The sequence below is a fragment of the Actinia tenebrosa genome, unplaced genomic scaffold (assembly GCF_029948245.1).
Source record: "Actinia tenebrosa isolate PJP-AT-01 unplaced genomic scaffold, QUT_ActTen_1.0 PGA_scaffold0__85_contigs__length_37466705, whole genome shotgun sequence".
NCBI classification, from domain to species: domain Eukaryota; kingdom Metazoa; phylum Cnidaria; class Anthozoa; order Actiniaria; family Actiniidae; genus Actinia; species Actinia tenebrosa.
In genome coordinates this window covers 28,138,673-28,156,158 of record NW_028292569.1, presented here as the reverse complement: position 1 = coordinate 28,156,158, position 17,486 = coordinate 28,138,673, and the positions used below count along the sequence as shown (strand labels likewise).

At 39.4% G+C, this 17,486-nt stretch overlaps 2 protein-coding genes across 2 annotated transcripts in view; one reads left to right on the top strand and one right to left on the bottom strand.

Moving 5' to 3' along the window:
* LOC116307055 (WD repeat-containing protein 90) overlaps window positions 1–11,533 on the bottom strand; it is a 57,306-nt gene extending 45,773 nt beyond the window's left edge. The window contains exons 1-15 of the mRNA XM_089038852.1: window positions 11,466–11,533; window positions 11,178–11,269; window positions 9,998–10,316; window positions 9,185–9,621; window positions 8,764–8,904; window positions 8,434–8,496; window positions 7,866–7,934; window positions 7,099–7,209; window positions 5,074–5,219; window positions 4,662–4,719; window positions 3,999–4,117; window positions 3,192–3,347; window positions 1,986–2,203; window positions 1,426–1,496; window positions 752–1,130 (exon numbers count right to left, since the gene is read on the bottom strand). Coding sequence (XP_088894978.1) covers window positions 752–1,130; window positions 1,426–1,496; window positions 1,986–2,203; window positions 3,192–3,347; window positions 3,999–4,117; window positions 4,662–4,719; window positions 5,074–5,219; window positions 7,099–7,209; window positions 7,866–7,934; window positions 8,434–8,496; window positions 8,764–8,904; window positions 9,185–9,621; window positions 9,998–10,316; window positions 11,178–11,269; window positions 11,466–11,478 — 2,392 coding nt within the window. The 5' untranslated portion in view covers window positions 11,479–11,533. The remainder of the gene's footprint in view (window positions 1–751; window positions 1,131–1,425; window positions 1,497–1,985; window positions 2,204–3,191; window positions 3,348–3,998; window positions 4,118–4,661; window positions 4,720–5,073; window positions 5,220–7,098; window positions 7,210–7,865; window positions 7,935–8,433; window positions 8,497–8,763; window positions 8,905–9,184; window positions 9,622–9,997; window positions 10,317–11,177; window positions 11,270–11,465) is intronic.
* Window positions 11,534–11,830: 297 nt separating this feature from the next.
* LOC116307056 (UPF0193 protein EVG1 homolog) lies at window positions 11,831–16,879 on the top strand. The gene is made up of 6 exons (XM_089038843.1): window positions 11,831–11,952; window positions 12,160–12,222; window positions 13,427–13,621; window positions 13,966–14,112; window positions 15,214–15,314; window positions 16,648–16,879. The coding sequence occupies exons 1-6, from the start codon at window positions 11,862–11,864 to the stop codon at window positions 16,723–16,725; spliced, it is 675 nt and encodes a 224-aa protein (XP_088894969.1). The 5' UTR covers window positions 11,831–11,861; the 3' UTR covers window positions 16,726–16,879.
* The last annotated feature ends 607 nt before the right edge of the window (window positions 16,880–17,486 follow it).

Sequence of the window (17,486 nt, the reverse complement as noted above, 5' to 3'; positions counted from 1 at the left end):
TCCAGGAATGTCACACACCAGATTCCTTGCGACAAAACTATCACTTTGAAGGGTTTTTCCCCATGGTAAAACGCATTACGCTTAATTCGATCTGTGAGTTAGCCTTACTCTGACTAGGATCAATAAAATTGAGATGGGGGTTGAGGGGAACGCTAACCAAATATCTCCGAATAATAGTAACCTCCCACAACTGCCAGGAATGTTGTAGCAATCGTATGATAAAATTTGTCGCGTACGACATTGCAGAAGCAGAAATCGATTCAATTTCTTGACGTTCCTGGTGGCTTTTGAACAGCGAAAAGCTGCAGATTCAGCTTCGGTTTAATGTATTCCCCATTTCAGACCACGTGTCATTCTCTTGAGAATAAGATTCTTTGTTCGAGTTGCATCCATATTCATGTGTCTTCTTATCTACAACCGTTAAACAAAGAAATCATATTCTAGGGAATAACGTGTGGTCTGATAATGGAAAAACATGCCCGAAGAATCTTATTCTTTGTTTGAGTTGTATCCATATTCATGTGTCTTCTCATGCGCAACCGTTAAACAAAGAAATCATATTCTAGGGAATGACGTCTGAAATGGGAAAACATGCCCAAAGAATCTTATTCTTTGTTTGAGCTATATCCATATTCATGTGCAGCTTCCTATGTGCAACCGTTAAACAAAGAAATCATAATATATGGAATGACACAGTTCGCGCAACATTTGCACCTTCTCTCATTTCTATAAAAAATGACAGCACACTTACCTAGTGATCCCGAACTGAACAGAAAACCACCATTAGGAGCAAAAACAAGACCTGTCACCCTCCCCCTGTGTTGTTTATGTTCTGCAACAAGATTAGTTGACTGTATATCGAATACTCTCACGGTGCCATCGATGAACCCAGAAGCAAAACAAGTATTAAAAGGATGGAACGCGATTGCGCAGGGTTCTTCTTTAGGCGCCTGGAAGTCATACAGTTGAGTTAAAGTATCCATGTCCCAGATGCGTATAGTGAAGTCAGCTGAGACAGTTCCTATGCGCCGACGTGTGTGGTCTATATTCATGGCGTGGATGGTTTCCGTGTGGGATCTCATGATTGTCTTGTATGACTTGTTGTAGGTGTTGAGAATGCCCAAGTTTCCCTATCAAGAGAAAAAAGGTAAATTATTTTACTTCGATAACATGGGGAGTGGTTGATAAATTCTTACTTTATTCTTCACAGTTAATTCACCATTTTCCATGCATTGGTTCACTTGTCAAACACAAAGCGCTCAAGCGAGGCGCCAAGGTACTTTTAAAGGATTATTCGAATTTGTACCTTGCAACCTCGACTGAATGCTTCGTGTTTAACCAGTGAACCGATGTATGGAAAATGGTGAATTGCATATTTGATAAAACAATATTTTTGAGATTTTTTGCAACCATCGGACTACTCACCAAGCTTGTTCCGGCAAGAATATTACTGCCGTCCCTTGATGGACTTAAAACTGTTACAGGTCCTTCGTGTTCTGGGAAAAGATGCACGGTATGAGGATATAGATAAATGGATGGATGGATGGATGGATGGATGGATGAATGGATGGATGGATGGATGGATGGGTTGGTGGATGGATGGATGAATGGATGGATGGATGGATGGATGGATGGATGGGTGGGTGAATGGATGGAATGGATGGATGGAAAAAAGGATGGATGGAAAAAGGAAGAAAGGAAAGAATGAAGGGAGGAGAGAAGGAAGGAAGGAAGGAAGGGAAGAAGGAAGGGAGGGAGGGAGGAAGAAGGGAAGGAAGGGAGGAGGGAAGCAAAAAAGGAATGAAGGAGGAAGGGAGGGTGGGAGAGAGGGAGGAAAGAAGGAAGGAAGGAAGGAAGGAAGGGAGGGAATGTTGAAGAAATGAGTGAATAAATGAGTAAAGAATAGAAGGAAGTAAAGAATAATTACACAATGTCAGAACACACAAAAAAACAACAACACACTGACCCAACCAGCTATTACTAACCTGCTTCGAGTAAAACCTTAGAAAAGTCAGGAGTCCACATTCTCAAATACCCATCATCCGAGCCTGTAGCACAAAACATCTCATTGACAACCAACACATTGATTGACACCTGATTGTTGCTATGGTGACCACCAATAGGAAGCAGCTTGATAACCCGGTCAAGAACTATCTTGTGGTAATCGATTTGGTATATGGCTCCAGATGTAGTGCTACAATATCTAGATGAAATTTAAAAAAAAGAAAACTGTGATGGGATCGTGCTCTTATTTGGGCAGCATGGGTGGCATTCGCGGCTAACGCGTCGTCTTCACACCGCTGTGAGTCCAACGGGTCGGGTCGTTGCTTCGAGCCCTGGTTCGCCACATGTGAATCGAGTTTGTTGATGTGTTGTTCTCTCTCCTATGCTACGAGGGTTTTCTCCGGGTTCTCCCGTTTCCTCCCTCCGTAAAAATCAGCATGTGAGTTGAGCGTTGTGTGCACAGAATATTTAATGTAGTGGTAGTGTGTGTGAGTGAAAAGTGTCCCCAATAAGTGCGAAAGCGCTAGAACGACTAGACAGTTAAATAAATAAAAGTGATTTTAGTTTTTGCGGAACCGTAACAGCGCCGTGCGGCCAAACATTGTCACGTTGATAACTCAACGATATTATAATCGTAAGCCGCGTTGCAGTCCATAAAGTTCTCAACTGAATTAATACTCTTCCCAGCTGACCGAGCCAGTCATAATTTTTCATCGCCTTCGTAGTGTCTCTCAAATGGACCACGTGATGCCAATGTCATACCACGTGGACAAGTTTTTTTTACACTACGTGATAAAAACTTGACTGCACTTCGGTCACGCGGTGATATTCCTAAATCTTATCCCATATTCTGATTTTTTTAAATCGCCAGAAATATATCAGGACAAGAGAGCATAAATAGGAGAGGTAAAATTCTTGATAACGCGCGCTCCATGTAAATTCCCGGTTGTGTTATTTTTAGTAACCGGATGCAGTTTAAATTTCACCTTACCCTACTCCCGTGCGTCATGAACTTGTGCGCGTGCTCCTTCCATTTCGTTTTTAGAGATCAAAACAATAAACGGAAAGAGCGCGCGCGCGCAAGTTGAATTTACATGGCGCGCGCTTTATTAAGAAGTTTCCCTCTCCTATTTATGCTCTCTTGATCAGGACCTGTCAGGAAAAATGGAATGCGGGAGAGAGCTTACATTTTGTTGGGAGTAGCACTTGATCTTTCTCGTAAGCCGTAGACGATGTCGGTGAACTCGGTCATAGAGTGTTGACGAAGCTCAATCGGACAGGATCGTAACGAGCCATTACGCAGGCGCCAGAAGCGAATATTTTCTTTCCCACACGATAACATTCTAGGAATAAAAAACATACGTAAATGCAAAATGACATTAAACTTTGCAAACAGGATTCAAATGCGGGAGTAATCTTTGTAATTTTAACATTTATTCCAAGATACTAAAAACCTCTCTCCCCGTTATCAATGTCGTTTCCTCTAAAGATCGGTTATACATGAACATTCAACATTGCTTAGGGGGAGGGGGAGGGGTTGGAGGAGAAGATTTGCTTTCTAATAGAATTGGGCTTCCTGGGTTATCCAGTTTCAAGGTATTTTTTTCGCCGATTGCACATTCATGTGGCTTCTCATGCACAAGTATTTCCTATTTCAGACTACGCGTCATTCCCTTGAGTAACATTTCTCTATTTACTGCAATTTCCATAGACATGCGAACTCTCTTTCTCCGCGTTGCACGCTGAAATTTGCTTTTTCGCTGCCCCCAGTCAAAAATATGAAAGGTACCAACTGATTGACGGGAGCGAAAAACTAAATTTCAGCGAGCAGCTCCCAGGCACAGAGTATGTTTATAAAAATTGCAGTAAATAGAGAAATGACACGTAGTCTGAAATAGGAAAATCTTGCATCTTGGGATTTTCTTAGCAATTTAAGGAAAGCTAATTAGCGCATATTTGGTATTTGCCATGTTGTTGTTGTTTACTCCTCAAACCTGCTATCGTCAAAGTCAGCAATTCTCATGCGATTGATGTGGACATCTGTGTGAGCCTTGGCTAGTAAGGACACTTGACCCCCTCTGACAGCTTGAGACGTGTCCCACACAGTAACTAACTTGAAAAAAAGTTGGAAGTAAAAAAACTTGAAGGCAAACAAGACATTAAGGTATCGAGACACGAGAAACACAATAGATATCGCAAAGCCTTGTGGGATCGAAATGCGAACAATGGAAGAAAAAATAATATAAATCGAAAAACCATAGTTCTTCAATGAATCGAAAAAAAAACAAGAAGTCCTACAAAACTTTACAGCTGTATGTTAGCTTGTGCGCTTGGCTTGTCCGCATTTTCATCCCATGTTGCACAATGCGACGACATATGTGGAAAACGATATTGAATCTAAGGATTTACATGTAACTATAGACGGTATTCTCAAGGTTGCGCGCGCATCCAAATTTAAGGAACTTGACGGGCCACGATACCAGAACACGAGTATTATTATGCATTCCTATGAGATTTTCGATAAGAATTGAAAAAATTGATTATTCTCCTTTTTAAATACAAAACTGTCTTCTCAATTTTACTGAATTTGCGTTTTTCAATTTTGTGGCCCGTCAAGTTGGATGCACACGCAACCTTGAGAGAACTGTCTAGTGTACCTGTTTTCCATGCGAGTCTCGTCCCACAGCACAAAGTATATTACCACTGACAGACAAACTACAAAAAAATGAATACAAATAAATAATGAAATAAATATTTGAAATATAACCCAGAGAAAAACCCTCATGATATGGGAAAGTATTACTAATAAATAATAATATTGAAGAAATAGAAAACGTGCACGCGTGGTGTGTGCAGTTATGAAGCACACAGGGGTTGGCAAAACACGAGAGAAGTGTTAGGAGAAGCATGATACGTGGTGGAGTGCTTTTCAATACTTCTAGAGTGTTCTGCCAACCACATTATTCATACAAACACACACACGTACATAAATATATATGTATATATATATGCATAATATATACACTCTATTCTATGTCTTCATCATCGTACAGCGAGTAGTGCACTAACCTGAGGCAGTGTATATCAGAGACTTGTGTTCTGAATAAAGCAGCACATTTCCTGGTCTGGTATTTCCAGATTCTTATCAGGGATGGAGTACCAGCTTGAGCCGATGCTAGAAGGTTAGCAGCACCATCGAAAGCCAAAGCAGATACCTGGAGTATCAAAAGATATGTTAGTATAGGAAAGGCAGAGTCGGGGTCCCCACTTATTATTGACACGCTATTTTCTCTTAAATGAAGTCTGAGTTCCGTGACGTAGAAAAACAGAGAGTTAATCTAAAAAAAATCTAAAAACAATCTACAAAGCTTTCACTGTTGTATCACAGCATGGGACAATCACAATAGAGCTAGTCTCCAAACTAGGTGAAAGCCCAAAGATCAAATTAGAATTTGCCCCCCACTTTAAAAATGATCCCTGGAACAACCTCTTGACTTGTCTAATGGACATGGCTAACTTCAGAGCAAAAAGTTGTCGCTACTCAATAGCCAAACATGATGACCAACCACATTTAACTGATCACCATGTGTCCAGTTAATGTGTGCAGTCAATGTGCCCAGTCAATATGCCCAGTCAATGTGACCAGCCAATGTGTCCAGTCAATGTGTCCAGTCAATGTGCCCAGTCAATATGCCCAGTCAATGTGACCAGTCAATGTGTCCAGTCAATGTGTCCAGTCAATGTGTCCAGTCAATGTGTCCAGTCAATGTGACCAGTCAATGTGACCAGTCAATGTGACCAGTCAATGGGACCAGTCAATGTGACCAGTCAATGTGTCCAGTCAATGTGACCAGTCAATGTGACCAGTCAATGTGTCCAGTCAATGTGTCCAGTCAATGTGACCAGTCAATGTGTCCAGTCAATGTGACCAGTCAATGGGACCAGTCAATGTGACCAGTCAATGGGACCAGTCAATGTGACCAGTCAATGTGTCCAGTCAATGTGACCAGTCCATGTGACCAGTCAATGTGACCAGTCAATGTGTCCAGTCAATGTGACCAGTCCATGTGACCAGTCAATGTGTCCAGTCAATGTGTCCAGTCAATATGTCCAGTCAATGTGACCAGTCCATGTGTCCAGTCAATGTGACCAGTCCATGTGACCAGTCAATGTGTCCAGTCAATGTGATCAGTCAATGTGACCAGTCCATGTGACCAGTCAATGGGACCAGTCAATGTGACCAGTCAATGGGACCAGTCAATGTGACCAGTCAATGGGACCAGTCAATGTGACCAGTCCATGTGACCAGTCAATGTGTCCAGTCAATGTGACCAGTCAATGGGACCAGTCAATGTGTCCAGTCAATGTGTCCAGTCAATGTGACCAGTCAATGTGTCCAGTCAATGTGACCAGTCAATGGGACCAGTCAATGTGACCAGTCAATGGGACCAGTCAATGTGACCAGTCAATGTGTCCAGTCAATGTGACCAGTCCATGTGACCAGTCAATGTGACCAGTCAATGTGACCAGTCCATGTGCCCAGTCAATGTGACCAGTCCATGTGACCAGTCAATGTGTCCAGTCAATGTGATCAGTCAATGTGACCAGTCCATGTGACCAGTCAATGGGACCAGTCAATGTGACCAGTCCATGTGACCAGTCAATGGGACCAGTCCATGTGACCAGTCAATGGGACCAGTCAATGTGACCAGTCCATGTGACCAGTCAATGGGACCAGTCAATGTGACCAGTCCATGTGACCAGTCCATGTGTCCAGTCAATGTGACCAGTCAATGTGTCCAGTCAATGTGTCCAGTCAATGTGACCAGTCAATGTGACCAGTCCATGTGTCCAGTCAATGTGACCAGTCAATGTGTCCAGTCAATGTGACCAGTCAATGTGACCAGTCAATGTGACCAGTCAATGTGTCCAGTCAATGTGTCCAGTCAATGTGACCAGTCAATGTGACCAGCCAATGTGGCCAGTCAATGTGACTGGGCATTTGGCCATACAAGTGCCACTTTTGGCCAGACATAATTGTTCATTGACCAGCCATTATTTTTGGCCCTAACCTTAATACTGTACATACATTACCTTGTCGGTGTGTCCCATAAAGAATTCTTGTCGACCAGTAGCTATATCCATGGATACAATGATAGCATGGCAAGGATATAGAACACTTGTACCATTAACATTCCACAGACCCTGACAACATAAAGGAAATTAATTCTTAGAGTGTAACAACTACTCGCGATTTATTGTGATCAAGATTGCAGTGGAATCAAAAGCTCAAGGTGTGCTTTAATAGTTTTATTCAGTGTCTCAAAAGTTTTATTCACTAGTTATAATTATAAAGGAGATTATAACTACAATCATAGTTGAAGTGCGACCCGCAAAGTTTCATGTCTCAATTGCCGACTGGTATTTCAACGGCCGTCAATCAAAGAATTGCAATAAAAAACAATATCTTGAGTAAGATTTTGGACTAAATTAAAAACTAAAATCTTTTACTAGTATTCAGTCCAAAATCTCCATCAAAATATCATGTTTTTTTCTTCTTTTAATTCAGTTCTTTGGTTGATGTTCTTTGAAATGCTAGTCGGCAAACCTAGACATCACATTTCACCTCCCAGAGTGTTTATATCACAGTACAGAGACATAAGCAACCATTTTATATTGCTTTTATAAAATTTGCACAAGCATATCTCTGTCCTCTGATATAAACAAGTTAGCAAACCAATCAGCATGCAAGTTATATCTCAAATTTTTTATAATCAGTATTAATGACAGCACACATGAAATGACAGAAGGAAAGAAAATAAAAGAAGGAAGAAAGAAGCGCAAAGAGAAGCACAACTCACCTCTTTATAAGTTCCTCCCCCAAAACCAATAATTTTCTTCAGGGACAGAATAGGATCTGGTTTAAGACTCTAATAGAAATGATAAGATGATTTGAAAGTTAAAGCCAACAATGAGAAAGCCTTACAATAATCAAGTTTAGTATCACAATGTTTACAATATGGTTTGCTGATAACCATAGAAATAATATAATGATTTGAAAGTTAGAGCCGACAATGAGAAAGTCTTGCAATAATCAAGTTTAGTATCATAACATTTACAATATGCTTTGCCGATATCCATCCAACTTCTTCAACTGGGTATTGAGAAGTAGTTGTATTGACAGGTGATATTCAGGAATAAGAAACAAGACTATATAGTCTATATTTAGTAGACAAGTATATATAAATCTACTGATGGACTATCACAAATCCTGCGCTCTGATTGGCTGGGCTACTGTATTGAAGAATTAGAAAACGCCACGCATGCTGTGTGCAGTTATAAAGCAAGCGGGGGTTGGCAGAACATGAGAGAAGTGTTAGGAGAAGCACAGCGAGATTTGTAATAGTTATTTTATTTATACGTACATACCTGTGAGTCAGCAGTAACGGTGGTGTGTTTTTGTGGTAAAGTGGATGGGTGATATGTGAAAGACTGGAAAAGATATTAAAAAAAACCTTCAAAAAAAATTCACTATAACGTACCTAACATAGGAGCAATGATTCAACATACACAGACATTCCATTTTTTTTTTTTTTTTTTTGTTGAAGAAATTTAATATAAAAAACATTTTGTTTGACTTGCTTACTGCAGATTTCCCTGACTGAAAACCCATGCATACCACTCCTGTACATAACAGAGTTAGCCTGATTGTAAATCACTCTGAACATTGGTTTGCGTGTTGTTCCATCATCAACTTACCTCTAGCTTTGAAGGAATCTTCTTACGGACACTGGGTCGCTTGATAGTTGCATAGACATGTCTGTCTGTGAATGGTTCAGATATTACCTCTGTTTCTTTAGGGTGCTTTAGTTTTTGGGGCCTGGAATCCTGATTGTAGACCTAAACATTCAAACACAAAGAGAGATGAGAGATACTTTGTTTAGGGTATCAAACATGGCTTAAAAAAACGGCCAGACATTGGACAATTTCTGGCCAGATTTGGAACTTGTAAAGTATTTGACTTAATGGTCATTTTGACTACTAAGTAACGTTTAGCCAGAAAGGATGTATGGCCGAGTTAAAACTACTTTGGCTGGTCACCATGACCAGGGACCTACCAAACGTTATTTTAAACCCTGATAAAATACAATTTAATTAAATCCTTGCAATAGTATTTTACCTTGGATTTGACATCACCCTCTTTAGTTTTCTTATCTTCTTTAACAGCTTGTTTTCTCTTACTGTGTACATGTATATCTGTCTTCTTTTCTTTTAAATTGGTAATAATGCCCAAGCGAGTACCAGTTTTTGCTGGAGGGAACCTTACATAGTCATACAATGTCTGCCATTCTGCTCCCTTAGGCAAAGGGAAAGCCATTTCTTTAGGTAGAGGGATAACACCTTCAGCAATCAGACCAAGCTTTCTTGCTTCAGAAGATGTCAATCCAGGTTGATAATCCACATCACTGGTAAATACACCCTTGAGGAACATATTGGCACAAAGGCGAATGTTCTTAAGGTAGGCGTAGGACAGGTTGAGGTAAGCCGAAAGGATATAATGGAGGTCTAGAACAAGGAGAGACCAGCGGCTTGACTGTGGGGCTGTACCAACTAGATCTAAGAATAGACAAGGATCATTAAATAAATCTTAAATTATTATACTGTAAGAATTTTTATCATTATTATTATCATCATCATTATTATTATGGTTACATTTGCATTAAGCAACTTAGTAAATGAGACAGAATGCCAGATTTCTATCAAATTGAGCTGATCCTTGCAGTATATGAAGCAACTTGTGCAGCTGCAAATTGAAAGACTCAGAAAAAATCTTGAAGTGGATTTGAACCCATGTCCTGGTGATTCCGGTGCCATATGGTCTAACCACTGAGCTACCAGACTTCTGTCAATCAAATTTTAAAATACACATGTCTGACTGACTTATACAGGCATTCCTTTTCTAATATACATGCTGCAAATTATTCACACATACTTGCAATAAGCATATCAGATGTGGTTTTTGCTTCTACTGAAGTCGGCGACGGGTTCGACACAAAAGGAAACTGCAGCCAAGTTGAAGTAGACTTGAACTCTTTGAATAAGTTAGAAAATGATATCCTGATGGCAGAGCCATCATTAGCAGCGACATCTATGTGAACTACAAAGTACTTGGTAGGGATTGGCTTGAACATGATGTAAAGGTATTGTCCAGTAAGACCAAGAGTTTGGGTGGTGGTGCGAGGAAACTGGATGTAGTTGCCGGCTGGAATTGATCCACTGATTCTGTAGATGGTTCCTTTCATTTGCTTGTCCTGTTGAAAATGGTGAATCAACAATCATTATGCTCCTGAAAACAAATCTACATGTAATTATCAGAATTCCCCACTAGCCGAGCCTATTTTCCTTTTGTTTTGGTGGATCAGTGAGAAAAATAGACTGTGCTGATGTAGGAAGTTATACTTGTCGCACGTGCAAGGCGTAACCTAGCAACGCTGTCATGATTTTGACAGGCGCTCTCGTCAAACAATGTTTGGCACCTTGGTGTGTTACATTTGCTCATGCACACTACATGAACCCTGTTAAAAAATGGTTTTAAAACTGGTTTCGTTCGTCCACAATCTTGGACAGCGGTGTATCAAAGGAAACGCTCTACATCGGCAGAGTCTCCTTCCTCCCCGCCTGAAAGAAGGGAGAGAAAGAGAAGAGACTCTGCTAGCAGGGAATTATCAGAACATCTCTACTACTCGGGGTGCAACCACATGACTCAAAATCCCTTGAAATATAAATAACAATGAAACAGCCACCATCTTGGTTGATCTATCAGAGAAGCTAATGAGGAATGCTTTGTACCGTCAATCAACATAGCGGCTTTGATGTAACATGCACCCCAAGGATTTTTGAGAAGCAACTGATGACTCAAAATCCCTTGAGAAAAAAATAGCAATGAAACAGCCGCCATGTTGGTTGATCTAGCAAGAGAAGCTAATGAGGAATGCTTTGTTATTGCCAACCAACATATCAGCTATGATGTAGTTAACATGCACTCCAAGGATAGCAGGATACCATTCAAACAACCGCCATGTTGGTTGATCTAGCAAGAGAAGCTAATGAGGAATTCTTTGTTATCGTCAACCAACAAGGCGGCCATGATATGTACGTATCGTAAATATTACCATTATTGGACTGACATCTCCTTCCTTGGTACATTTTTTCCACTCACCGACCCCAAAGTGCTTCAGCACGTTGACAAAAGGATGTTGCCAAACTGTCCAAAAAAAAACAACAAAAATTATTTTTTTATCTTCAAATTCTCAAATATGTCAACAGAACTTTCAACTTTTCAAAAAGGTTTCCTCGTAAATTTGTGAACAAAGAAAAATCAAATGGGTAAAATTACAATGTCCTATGCAAGGTTGCCTTCCTACGTTTAAAATGTTTGATAAAAATTCTGTAATACTCACGTTTTGAAGACATGAAAAATTATTTATTTACTGAACACAATTTTTACCGCCATATTTTTCAAAATCGCCATTAAGGTTAATGTGCGCATGCGCTCGAGTGAGCTTGAAATTCGGAAAAACCTCGGATATTTATCTTCCATCAGTCGGAGAAATTTTACAGTAAATAAAATTTGTCAAAAAAAATATTTTGCAGCAGTAAGAAAACTTTTCGACTTCATTTTTTTATTATTAAAGAAAATGACATAATAATGTTTTACATGCAAAAATATGAGAGTTTTATCATTATGCGCCATACTTTGGTTCACTCGAAATTTCTTCGGAAGTGATCGGGTTTTTATCATAAGCTTTCGGATGAGATTCGGACACCTTCATATTCTGGTTTTTGGACGCGACAAAATGGCGGCCAAACGACAGCCAGTTGCTAAGGGGGGATTATGGAGCACACAAGCTGCTCCTGTAAGCAAAGAAACTCAAAACTTACTTAAAGGTAAATTATTCAATCTCAAGGATTATATATTTATACATATTCTGCTTCATATACGGATTTTTAGGGCTGTTTTTTCCCCAGATATTATTGTCGTAGCAACAACTTGGTTGACAAATGTGAACTGAACTCATTCACGAATCGGAATAAATTCTACATAATTGTTTTGCCCATTAGTAATAATTTTTGTGTCTATTGTTTTAACTATAGTCATGATGGAAGAATCTAAGCTCACAAATTTCCAACGAAGACAACTCAATGAAAAATTGTCAAGTAAGCTAGCTACACTACTGTATAATTTAACAATATGATTAACTTTCTTAAGCCTATCCATTCTTTGTAGACACTTTGATGTTGCAGTGGAGAAAGGAGAAAGTATCGGGGTCTCATGTGGCCGACAGCATCTTTACCCCTCCCTCCCTACTCACTCCCCATTCTCCTCTACCCCACCCCACCCCTCTCTAGGCAGACACCCTTTTGAAGTGGAACTACAAATAGGCAGACATACAAATATATGTTTAATTTTATATAGATACACTTAAATAGATATGTACGATGCTTCTCTTGTGTTTTGTCAATCCTCTCAGAATTTGGAATCCCTGCTATTTAACTCTATCATGGGCAGCATTGAGACTCATACATGTAGGTGGAATAGTGGTACAGTATTCCCTGCTAGCAGAGCCTATTTTCCTTTTGTTTTGGTTGAGAGAGAAAAATAGACTCTGCCGATGTAGGACGTTATTTCTGTCGTTATTTCTGACGTTATTTCTGTCGTGTCATGATTTTGACAGCCGCTCTTGTGAAGTGGTGTTTGGTGCCACGGTGTGTTACATTTGCTCAATACATGCGCACTACATGTACCTGGTTAAAAACCAGTTTTAAGACTGGTTTTGTTTGTCCACGATCGTGGACGGCGGTGTATCAAAGGAAACGCTCTACATCGGCAGAGTCTCCTTCCTCCCCGCCTGAAAGAAGGGAGAGAAAGAGGAGAGACTCTGCTAGCAGGGAAGGTACAGTAGTGCTTCAATTCCCAGACTTGGCATCAGATGTGAGAAGAGTTTGTTAGGCCACTTTCCCTCGATTCAAGGATTTTCTCATGGTTTTTCTGGTTTTCTTTCCTCAGCAAAACATACTAAATTCCAAATGGATCTGTCAGTTAGCTGATAGTGCCTTGACTTTGATCAGACCTAGTCTCCTCCGCAGGCTACTCGTTAAGGTTTTTGTTGGTTTGGTTTTTGTTGCTGTTCAAGAGGGATGGGTATCCTGTTGTGAAAATGAGGAATACTAAGGCGAGCGAGGGAGGGAAAGAAAGGAGTACTAGTCCTGCTCGGTCAACTCTCAGCCAACACAGGAAACCTAGAATAGGAAAAGAGAGGAAAAAGCAAAAAGACGCCTGCGTAGGAGGCTAGATCAGCCCAAAGAACTGTTTCAGGATATCGATAAAAGTTTTTTTAATGATTGTATCTGTTGATTACAGGCGGCCAACCTCTACCAACAACGGTAAATCCAACAAGCAGTAGAACTCAACAGCCAAGAAAGCATTCACCTGTTCAAAAACCTCTTCCAATGGTATTAAATGCAAGGCATTTATCTGGAGGAAAACGAAACAAAGAAGTTATTGATCAATTGCAGGATGAACAACCAAAAGAGGATTACAAGCCGTCGCCAGGGAGTATGTGGGCAATGAATTTATTTGTATGTTTGTTGTTGTTGTTTTTTTACAGTGGGGTTTGTCTTACTGTGGGTAACAAAATGAGTATCAGAAATGAAAAGAGCACCTTTTAGCTCATAGTGTTTCTTTCTTCCTTCCTTCCTTCCTTCCTCCTTCCCTCCTTCCCTCCTTACGTCCTTCCTTCCTTCCTTCCTTCCTTCCTTCCTTCCTTCCTTCCTTCCTTCCTTCCTTCCTTCCTTCCTTCCTTCCTTTCTTCCTTTCTTCCTTCCTTTTTGCATTTCTTTCCTCTTAAAACTTACAAAAAGAGAATATTTTAGTAGTACACTTTCTTCTTATATTTTTAGAACTGATAACAGATAGTGACAAAAGAAAACTTCAAAATGTAATGGCATTTGGAGAATATGGCAAAAAGATGGAAGTTAACCCAAAAATAAAAAGTAAAAACAAAAAACAATCAATACCCAAGAAAGAAGTGGATAGATTTGATGAAGGTACTTATATTATAGTTGCTACTCCTAGTAGGTTTAATTTGTTAAGCACGTTCCATTTCCTACGGAGGGAGATTGGTTTTAGACCCAATGACATAATAATAATAATATTATTATTATTATTATTATTATTGTATTTCGGGGGAAAACTCAATAAAGCTTTCATTATTATTATTTATTATTATTATTATTATTATTATTATTATTATATTATGACTATAATCTATATGGTGAGTTGGGTAGTCAGGGCATTGGTGAATAAAAAAAATCAACAACTCCTGACTCCTATAACCTGCGTTCAGCCTGTATAATTTCTCTACTGCATATTAATACACCCTCTGCCCCTCCTCGCCCCTTGGTCATTCCTGACTAATCTACGCTTAGGGACCAGTCATTATTTAAGTCGGAGGGGAGAAGGGGGAGGGAGGACTAGGAGAAAATGTTTTTGATGCAAAGCATTTTCCAGGCCCCTACCTAAAAGCATTCATGTTTTTCGGGTACCTCCCTTCAATCATTTAAAAAATCCTCCCAATCCTCCTTTTGACCTTTCAAGGTCCCCATGTTCCACTAAAAAAAATGAGAGCCCCCCCCCCCCATTTTCTCCTCCACCCCCACCCCCCCCCCCTCTGGATCCATGCACTATATTATATTTTCTCTATTCTTATGTGACACACCTGGAAAACTTTCTAATTATAGGCAAAACGCCAAGGTGTATATTTAAGATTGTACAACCACCACCCAGTGGGAGGTTTTCTGAACCAAACCTCAGTGTTTTAAATTAACTGAGGAGAAGGTGCTACCTTTGTAATTATATACATTACTGTATTTAAAGGGTTAGGCCTGAACATGTAAGAGGACCACAAGCTTATCAGTTGAATTATTGTCAAGTGTTAACCTCTTTAAACAAAACTGATATTGTTAATATATTGTGAAGTGTTTCAAGGTCTTGGAGATACAACCACTTAGCTTGATGAGGCAATTTGAGCCCAGGACAGAGGACACTGGACGAAATTGGTGTTGGCGCTATGTGGTTCACCCAAGACAGCAACATATGATGATATGATGATGATGAGTACAATAAGTGGGTTTCTTTTTTGTTCATAGTGCTTCAAGAAATTGAGGAACGAAAACAGTTTTTAGAGGAGATGGAAGCAGCAGGAAAGGGAGACCAATACAAAACTATTATCAACACTGAAATATCACAAGTATGTCAGGATTTTTTTGTTTTGTTTTTGTTTGTTGTTGTTGACTATTTACTGTGAGGACACACTAACCAGAACAACTTGAACAAAAGTTAAGATTTAAAGAACTTTAGCCAATCAGGAGAGAACAAAATCAATATCATATTGACCTCAGCCAATCACCTTCTCTCATTTTCACAGTTGTTGATAACTTAATTCTTTTCTCAGATATCTTGGCTTTGTTGCTTGCTCCTGATTGGTTCAAGTTTAACACTATATTTGATTTCTTCATTTTCACTCTATGTTGTGATTGGCTAACTTTCTTCAAATGATCCCTGTTAGTGTGTAAAACTTTCAACCCACCTATAATGCCTGTATTCATAGATATAAACTCATTATCAAGCCCCTGTTAATCCATAGTCAAGATATAGATTCCATTGTTTTTAATCGGCTTAATTATTGTCCATTTAAACCTAACTTCATGTGGTATTTAAAAAAAGGTTTCTAATTAGCTTTCATCGTTCATATCAGTAACATGTCGGCCAGATCTTTGTCTTCAGACTGTCTTGGAAATATTTGCAAACCAGTTTTTATTTATTATGTAATATATACAGTCTGAGTGGCCGTGTTGCATCAAATATACAACCACGAGGCGTAGCCGAGTGATTGTATATCTGATACAACATGGACACGAATACTGTATATGACTTATCAAACGTCTAGGTTAGTTCCTTTGTTGTTTCACTAAAATTTTGAAAAATTAAAGTGAATTTGGCCAAGAAAATCCAACTTAAAGTTTATGCAAATGAACACAGTTTTGTATCAGATTTACACCCGGGGGGGGTACTCCCCTATATTTGCTATACGGGTATGTGCCGCCCTATAGGGTATGGTTTTTCGGCTTTTGGGTCTGGGGTAGGGTATCATTTTTTGACATTTTGTCTGGGATAGGGTGTCATTTTAGTCTGGAATAGGGTTAACGATTTGGTCGTTTTTGTCTGGCGAATAGGCTGCGCTTTCTGCCGACACAAAAACGATAAAAATGTTAGTAAATGTTGATTGCAATCGATGGTAAAACCGTATTTTCCATCTTTTAGTCTTGGATAAGGTGTACAATTCTTAGTTTTAGTCTGGGGTAGGGTATGTAAAATAAAAATTTTAGGTCTGGGATAGGGTCAGGGTTTTGAGGTCCTGGCGGCACACCCCTACCCAAGTTGGGGTGGTAGTAGATTTACAACACTCTTCACGGTCGTGATTTCTGTTGTGTTTTCCTCATGAATTATTAATGAGTTTGATATATATATTTTATCATTTACTACAATATGAAATAATGAAAAAACTTTGCTTCTTCCGCCAGAAAATCAGAGAACTAGAAGTTATTGACCAAAAACGCAGTAAAGAACTGGACTCACTACTACAAGAAGACCAATCTTGAATAGTATTAGTGTTGGTTATTGTACATACATATATGTCCTTCTAAAGCTATCCTCGATCATGGGAAAGCAACAATACTTTGAGAAGACTCTTCAATGACTGACAATCAAATCTTAGGGACTGTTCATTAATTATGCCTTGGGAGGGGGGGGGGCTGGAGGAAAAGTAGGAGGGCTTTGAAAAAAAATCACACAACAAAGGGGGGGCTTTAATAGTATTTGCTGACTTAGGTAAGGTATGTCTAAAAGGTCACAAGGAGGGGGGGTCAAAAAAATTTTCTTTAGATAGAATTGGGGGGGTTGTGAATTCTTCCAAGGTTTCTTTCGATTTTTCCTCCAGCCCCCCCCCCCCCCCCCTGAGGCATAATTAATGAACAGTCCCTCATGGGTTTCAATTAAAAGCGCATGCAAAAAAATAATCAAATATTATCAAGCCTGTGAGAACATTCAAGGAGTTTACAAAGAATGTAAAGATGTAAAAAGCCTGTTCTTAAATATACCACAATTAAATTAATTATTATCTGTTTGGAGTTTTTCTTGGAGTCTGGATTGAATTGTTTTATGTTTATTTAAATATCGACATCCAATTCTAATATATTCTTGGTTTTCACCTACGTCATCATGAATTTCAAAAGCGTAAATTCGCATTATAATGAAATAAAAAATTTATATTCTTGCAAAGCGGTCCAAACTACATATACTGGCCAAATGTTAAGGCTGTAAAGCATTTCGTTGCGGAACTATAGGCAAGTAAACATGACGC

Coding starts and splice junctions, on each gene's coding strand:
- LOC116307056 (XM_089038843.1), top strand. CDS start 11,862: ATGGCGGCCAAACGACAGCCAGTTGCTAAGGGGGGATTATGGAGCACA. Junction 12,223..13,426: donor ACTCAATGAAAAATTGTCAA/GTAAGCTAGCTA, acceptor TGTTGATTACAG/GCGGCCAACCTCTACCAACA. Junction 13,622..13,965: donor TTACAAGCCGTCGCCAGGGA/GTATGTGGGCAA, acceptor TTATATTTTTAG/AACTGATAACAGATAGTGAC.